General features: G+C 38.1%; 1 protein-coding gene across 1 annotated transcript; it reads right to left on the bottom strand.

Moving 5' to 3' along the window:
• Positions 1 to 5656: 5656 nt before the first annotated feature.
• Positions 5657 to 6565, bottom strand: LOC114051871 (olfactory receptor 4S2-like). The gene has a single exon (XM_027874262.1). It carries the CDS (start codon positions 6563 to 6565, stop codon positions 5657 to 5659), a length of 909 nt encoding a protein of 302 aa, XP_027730063.1.
• Positions 6566 to 7421: the final 856 nt, after the last annotated feature.

Genomic DNA, 7421 nt, shown 5'->3' with positions numbered 1-7421 from the left:
AAGTTTGCAGTGCTTCCAAGATGGTATGATCCAGAGAGAGAGAGGTGTGGTCACTGCTCTCCTGTTGTTTGCTCTGATCTTTACCTGGTAAGGTCCCTGTTCCCCTGCAACAACTACTGGTAGCACTCTTCTTGGCCCTGAAACTGTAATCAGGTCTTCTGTTCTCCTGCAGCTACTACCACTAGTTTTCTTCTCTGCCATGGAAATTCATTCAGGGTTCCTGCTGCCTTGTGATTGATCACAAGGTTTCCTCTCTGCCCTGGAACTGTGACCCAGAACCCCTTAGGGATCATAAGGTTGCCAGTCATCACCAGCTGCAACCAGTTCCATCAAAGGATCCCCTGTAATCTATCACTGACCAGTTGTTCAACTCCCCACTTTCTCTGGACTGAGAGCACCTGAAACTGCTCCATATAAAGTTTTTAAAATTAATTAAATAACACACATATATACAGAACTTTAAGGTTCTGAAAATGTTTTAGATATGTAATTTCATTTGATTCTTACAACAACCATGTAAGGTAGGTTCATTGTAATACCCAGTTTATAGATGAGAAACTGAAGCTTGAAAGGGTTAAATTATTTGCTTAGGGTCATACAGTTTGTAAGTCTCGGAAGAAGGCTTCCAACTCAGTTAATCCTGATTCCATATCCAACAATTCATCTACTGGTCCACCTAGATATTATCTTAAGTGCCTAAAATCTCTAAGGCAATATGCTGGGTGCTAGAGATACAGATTCAAAGGGGGGAAAAAGGAGAACCTTCAATCTGTTGGAATAAGGGAAAATACACACACGTGTGTATGTAATATATGTATGCACATATAGATCCATAGTAAATATATTTAACTATATTTGTAATATATATGTGTGTATGTATTTTTCAGTTCCACTACTGAAAAAAAGAGAGAAAAAAAGAAAAGAAGGAGGGAAGGAAAGAAAGAAAGAAGGAAAGAAAGAAAGAAAGAAAGAAAGAAAGAAAGAAAGAAAGAAAGAAAAAGCAAGCAAGCTTTTATCATGTGTTCATCTTATGTTGATAGTTGATGGTTCTGGCTCTGTGATTAAAGGATTGATCAATCAATCAGCAAACATTATTAAGCACTTTATCTGTTCCAAACACCTTCCTGTGGTTCTTTTAATAGGGCCTAGAACTGCTGATGATGGGCCCAATAGGTTCATTCAGCCTCAGTACAAATGAAAGGGTACCAATATAGCCCTCATCTGTCTGTTTCCTGTTACTGTTCACCCCATTTCCCTATCATGCATCGCTTCTCATGTGCAAGTCACAAATGGTAATGAGCAATCGTATATTCACATTTTCCATTGTCATTCAGATTACCTCCAAATTTGATTCTCTCAAGCTTGTCGTATCCTATGAATCTTGTCCTATGACATCATCAGGATTATATTAGACTTACAGTAATGGACTCTTAGTAGAAGACAGTGTAGACCTATTGATATGTATACATGGTTTCCCAGATATAACAAAACCTACTCTCACTGCTCAATCCTGAACCCTAATTTTCTACTTTTAGTGCTTGCCCAAGACATTTTCAAAAATAATTGACATACTTATAGGGCTTTAAGTCTATATAAACATACATACAAACATAAATGTACACATATACACATAAACACAGATACACACATATATACATATATATGCATATATATAACAGATATATATATATATAATATATATATATAAACATATATAGATATATAAAACAGATATATATACACACATACATACACAGAGGGGGGAAGAAAAAATTTGACTCTGGATTTTTTTTAATATTATTTATTTAGTTAGTTAATTACAAAGGAGTACTCTAGAATAGGGGGTCCACAGAGGGGGGAAGTTTATCTGCAAATAACTAGTTCAAAAACACTTTTAAAATCAGTCTGAAATAAAGGGGACACCATTGAAGTGGGACTGTAAGACAATGTTAGAATTTAATTTGATTTTAATAATAATAATTCATGACTTTTGAGAACTAATACTCCATAAAGTGAGTTATTAACATTTAGACCAGCATTTTAGATAACTTGGGCCCTGTGGGTTAGGAATAGATGAGCATGTAGATATCCTGTGATATGACCTTGGCTTTATCTTTTATCTCATTATATCAGTACCCTTCGTCCTACAACCTGCTATGTGGTGCAGGAGAAGCATCAGTAGATGTGGAGTCAAAGGCTTCTTGTGGTTCCTGAATCTATTCTCTGCAATGAGAAGATTTAAGCAGCCATGATGACTGTCTTCAAATACTGGATGGACTATGTCACACAGAAGTGAGAGCAAGTTTATTTTGCATGCCTGTGGAAGGCACAATGATGAACAATAAATGAGTTATAGAAAGCTAAACTTTAAGTATAAGTAAGGAGAAAATAAAAGGTTTTAGATTTGGAGGAAATCTTAAAACCCAAAAAGTTGAACGACAGTTTTTCCAGGGATCTAGACTCATTTCCCCACCTTTTTGATTAGATTTATTCAGTCGTAGCCAACTCTTTCTGATTTCATTTGGAGTTTTCTCAGCAAAGAAACTGGAGTGCTTTGCCATTTCCTTTTCCAGTTCATTTTACAGATGAAGAACTGAGGCAAACAGGGTTAAGTAACTGGCTAGGATCGCACAGCTAGTAAGTATCTGAGGCTGGATAGGAACTCACAAAGATGAGTGTTTCTGACTCTAGGCCCAGAGCTCTAACTACTGTGCCACCTAGCTGCCCCATTTCCCCACTGGTAGATGAAATAAAAACCCTACATGGGAATCTTGGATTTTGGAGTCTTAGTGAGTCAGGGTCCATGGGACTGGAAGCCACATTGGATAGTTCTGAGATTGCTGAAACAGAAAACCTGGACTGAAGTACTAGCTGTGACACTTAGGTGCTTCACCACTGAACCTCAGCAAATCTCTGTTTCTTCAGGTACAGCGATCACCTTGCCTACCTGACATCGTTAAGAGGAAAGCACTTAGTAGACCTTAACCTATTATAGAAATAGGGGCTATTTTAAAGGACACAACACAGAATAAGGGAAAGAACATGAGGTTCAGGATCAGGAGTTAGAGATTCAAATTCCATCTCTACCGCTTACTAACTGGCTTACATTGGGCAAGTCACACAGGCTCCCAGAACACCATTTATTCAACTGCTGAATGGGACTAATGTCAGTTTTTCTTCTTCCTTTTATGGAGTTTTTGTGAAGACCAAATGGCCCAATGTCTGTCAAGTGTTTTGCAAATTGTAAATGGTTGTTTAAATGTTAACTATTATGTTGTTCAGTTATTTTTCAGTTGTTTCTGACTCTTAGTGACCCAATTTGGAGTTTTTTAGGATACTAGAGTAGTTTGCCTCTTCCTTCTCCAGCTCATTTTACAAATGAGCAAACTGAGGCCAACAGGGCTAAGTGACTTGCCCATGGTCACAAGGCTAGTAAGTGTCTGAGGCCAGATTTGAGCTCTGGAAGATGTCTTCCTGACTCTAGACCGGGCACTCTATCCACTCACTGTATTACCCTTCACTCCCACCTCTCATATTCCCAATGTTTTCATGCTGCTTATGTGATGCTCTTATTGTAGGTCAACAACTCAGTTACATTCATTCACCCAGTGTTAGTGATTTAAAGTGTGTGTGTGTGTGTGTGTGTGTATGCACGTGTGCACATGTGTGGTGGGGTGGGGTTGTATTTCCATAGCAAAGTGGATAGAATAATGTGAAACACAATAGCCAACAAGCATTTATTAGTCAATTATTTACTATGGGCCAGAAGATGCTGTATTAAACTCTAGGGGTATAAAGAAAGCTTATTTTTTTTGTTTGTTTTTAATGAGCCTTGTTCTCAAAGACATTCCATTGTAATGGGGGAGAAAACATGAAAATCCTATGTACACACAAGAAAAATTGAAGGCAACCTCAGAGGGAAAGGGGAGGGATTGGAAAGATATGCTGCAAAAAGTAAGAAATGGAATGTTCTGGGAGAGGAACAGAAAATAGATGAATAGAGCTGCATCATAGCAAACACAAGGTGGAGACAAGCTGGAGAAGAATGGAAGACCAGTTGAGGATTTTAGGCACTACTAGAGATATAAGAGTAGGAGGAGGGGCAGGGAATGAGATACTTCTTTCAAATCATCCAGTATGGGAACATTAGGGACAAGTCTGACGCCAGCATGCAGTGGGTTCAGGTTTTATGCTGGGGCAAATTTAGACCCATATCGATCATTGAGCAATTAACAAAAGGAAGTTTACTTAATGCTAATATAACAGGGATATTCCACAAGGATAATATAGGACAGATATTGGATAGATGCACCCCACTACCTGGATTCACCTCATCGAAACTCTTCTGGACAAACCAAGTTGGATGTGCTGATTACAGTGATTTCCAAACATCTTCCACATTGTAGGGCTTGGAACTCACCTAGCGTTTTCTGTTTGTTTGTTTTTTAGGAAGCTGCCTCAAGGGAGATGAACAATTTGAGCTTTGCCCTGCCAACTTTCTATCTTCTCTCAAATCAAGTCCCACTGTTGCAGCCTTTCAGGGAAAATCTGACCTTACCAAAGTTTGGGGATAGGGTGAGAAGGTTAACCCTGGGACATAGCGGTTATTGTTTTGTTTTGTTTTTCCCTCAGTTTCTTCATCCATAACATGGAGGTAATAATATTTTACTACTTTAGTCACTGGTAGTGAGGAAAATATTTTACAAAGTACATGCTTTATATCCATGTTAACTTACAAAAAAAATATTGTTATTCAGTCGTATATGAATCTTCATGATCCCATTTTATTTGTTTGTTTGTTTGTTTTGTCTTATTCTGACAGAGATACTGAAGTGGCTTCTTTTTCAGATCATTTTACAGATGAGAAATCTGAGACAAACAGGATTAAATGACTTGCTCAGAGTCACACAACTAATAAGTATCTGAGGCCAGATTTGAACTAAGGGAGATGAGTCTTCCTGACTCCATGCCTAACAATCTATCCCCTGGATCACCTAGATACCTGCATAGAAAATAATATTTATTGATAAATAAAAATGTATTCAATTGTTGGCATTAATAGTAACAAATTGTTTTTAAAATGTTTGCACAGTATCTACAAACCTCATAATGCAGAATGTACTGTATTCATAAAGCTATCAAAAAGGAAAGTAATTAAATGAACTCTCCTACCAAGACTAATGGCTATGTTACAAAAATATGATCCCTCCCCCCTCCCCAATTTAAACTACAAATGCACTAACAAATTAAGTTAGGTCATGATTTAATTACAGACCAATAGGTATCAATCATAAAAAATATTATATTTCTCTTTCCCAAGAACACTTAAATTTCAGAGGTGTTGATTGTCACCAGAGAACCCAAGGTTTTCTTTATTTATTTTTAACGTCTATGTTAAGAAAACTAATATAGACTCAAAAAGAATTTTCATTCATGGATTTACTAATTGTTCTTCTCTGCTAATTGCTCTTTGCTGCTGTGGACATTATCAAGCACCAGTTTTAGGAAGCTATGTTATGTCAAGTCAGAGAATACATCTTGCACATTTTTTGTGACACTTCTAAAGTTGCAGAGTCCCTGGATATAATCAGTATTTAATAAATGTATGGTGACTATCACCTCTATGTTACATCGCCCTGATTACTTTTAAAGTCATTTATTGCCTCCAGAGCTTCCTCACAGCTTTTTTTACTTCAGCATTCCTAAGGGTATATATGAGGGGGTTTAGCATTGGGGGCATAACTGTATTAAACAAAGTGACCAGTTTATCTGCTTTAAAGGTGGTGGTTGGGCGAATGTACATATAGATGCAGGGGACAAAGAACAGCAATACAGCAACGACATGAGAGCCACAGGTTGAGAGTGCCTTGCGTCTGCCCTCAGCTGACTGAGTCCTCAAAGTAAACAAGATAACAGAGTAGGAGATGACCAGACAGAAGAACGCAATCAATGAGATCATGCCACTGTTGGCTACCACCATGAGCCCTACCGCATAAGTGTCAGAGCAGGCAAGCTTCAGCAATGGGTGGACGTCACAGAAATAATGGTCGATCACATTGGGCCCACAGAAAGGCAGCTGGATGGTAAGGAGAGTCTGAATGATGGAATGCAGAAACGCTCCAACCCAGAGTACCAACACCAACATCCGGCATTTGCTGCGGCTCATGATGACTGTGTAGTGCAACGGGTAACAGATGGCCACGTAACGGTCGTAGGCCATGACAGTGAGCAGGAAGATCTCTGTGCAGCCAAAGAAATGCACAGCAAAGAGCTGAGTCATGCAACCATGGAAGGAGATGGTTTTCCTCACTATGAACAAGTCAGTCATCATCTTCGGGGTGGTGGTGGAGGAGTAACAGACATCTACAAAGGACAGATAGCTGAGAAAGAAGTACATAGGGGAGGTGAGGTAGCCACTGAAATTTACAGTGACCACAATGAGCAGGTTCCCCATTATAGTCAGGATGTAAAGCATTAAGAAGAACCCAAAGGCCACTCGTTGCATTTTCCAACCTTGCAGGATTCCCAAGAAAACAAATTCTGTCACATTACTTGGATCTTCCATGTATAGTCTGCTCTGTGACTAAATATTGATCCAAACAAACATATACCTGCAAGAAAACCACCAAAAAAAAAAAGAAACCCTCATTGAAGAGAGTTAAGAGTAACCAGCATGTAGTATAATACAATGAGCATTTAGCAAGTGTTTGCCACATGCAAAAGATGCATTATGAGTTGGAGAAACAATAGAAGATGAAAAAAAATCTACTCTCAAAGAATTTACATTCCGGAATGTCATTTTAACTCTCTTGGGCCTAGTTTCATTACATGTAATTCAGAGGGTTGAATTAGATGATTTTATATTCCTTTCTAACTCGTAATCTAATCTATGTCGCTATGTTTCTGGGATGGGGATAAGGCAGTAATTTTAAATAATGATAATACTTGATCATAATTCAAAATTTCATAATACTGTAAAACACATTTGTATCTCACTGGACACACAATGGGCAGGATACTTGACTTTTAACTATCAGTTAACCTTATCACCCTATAGGGACACTTTCCTGGATAAATAAATGATTATGATGAACCTTTCCAGATCAGTAGAAGCCTTGATGGCCCCAATAAAGTGTTTTACTAGAGCCTAAAATTTTCATGAAAGAAAGATTTGAGAGAAAGGTAGAATGACATAAGAAATTTTAGTTCTTTCCTAATTAATTATCTGCATTATAATATTCTGGCTCTTTATTAGTCCTAGTGAATCTAGTAACCATGTTGCATTACATTTAGGATCAATGAAAGTAAAATGGCACCACTGAGAAGTAGGGACTATGAACCACCCTTGGGAACCTCTCCCTGGAAGCTAAGGACATTTTATGTCATTCTTGTGCCAGATAAGTCATCCAAGAGGACTTATT

This window comes from Vombatus ursinus, unplaced genomic scaffold (assembly GCF_900497805.2).
Source record: "Vombatus ursinus unplaced genomic scaffold, bare-nosed wombat genome assembly UNPS02014806.1, whole genome shotgun sequence".
NCBI classification, from domain to species: Eukaryota; Metazoa; Chordata; class Mammalia; order Diprotodontia; family Vombatidae; genus Vombatus; species Vombatus ursinus.
Note: the sequence above shows the minus strand (reverse complement) of the source record. Positions and strands in the feature narration are given on the sequence as shown.

Coding starts and splice junctions, on each gene's coding strand:
- LOC114051871 (XM_027874262.1), bottom strand. CDS start 6,565: ATGGAAGATCCAAGTAATGTGACAGAATTTGTTTTCTTGGGAATCCTG.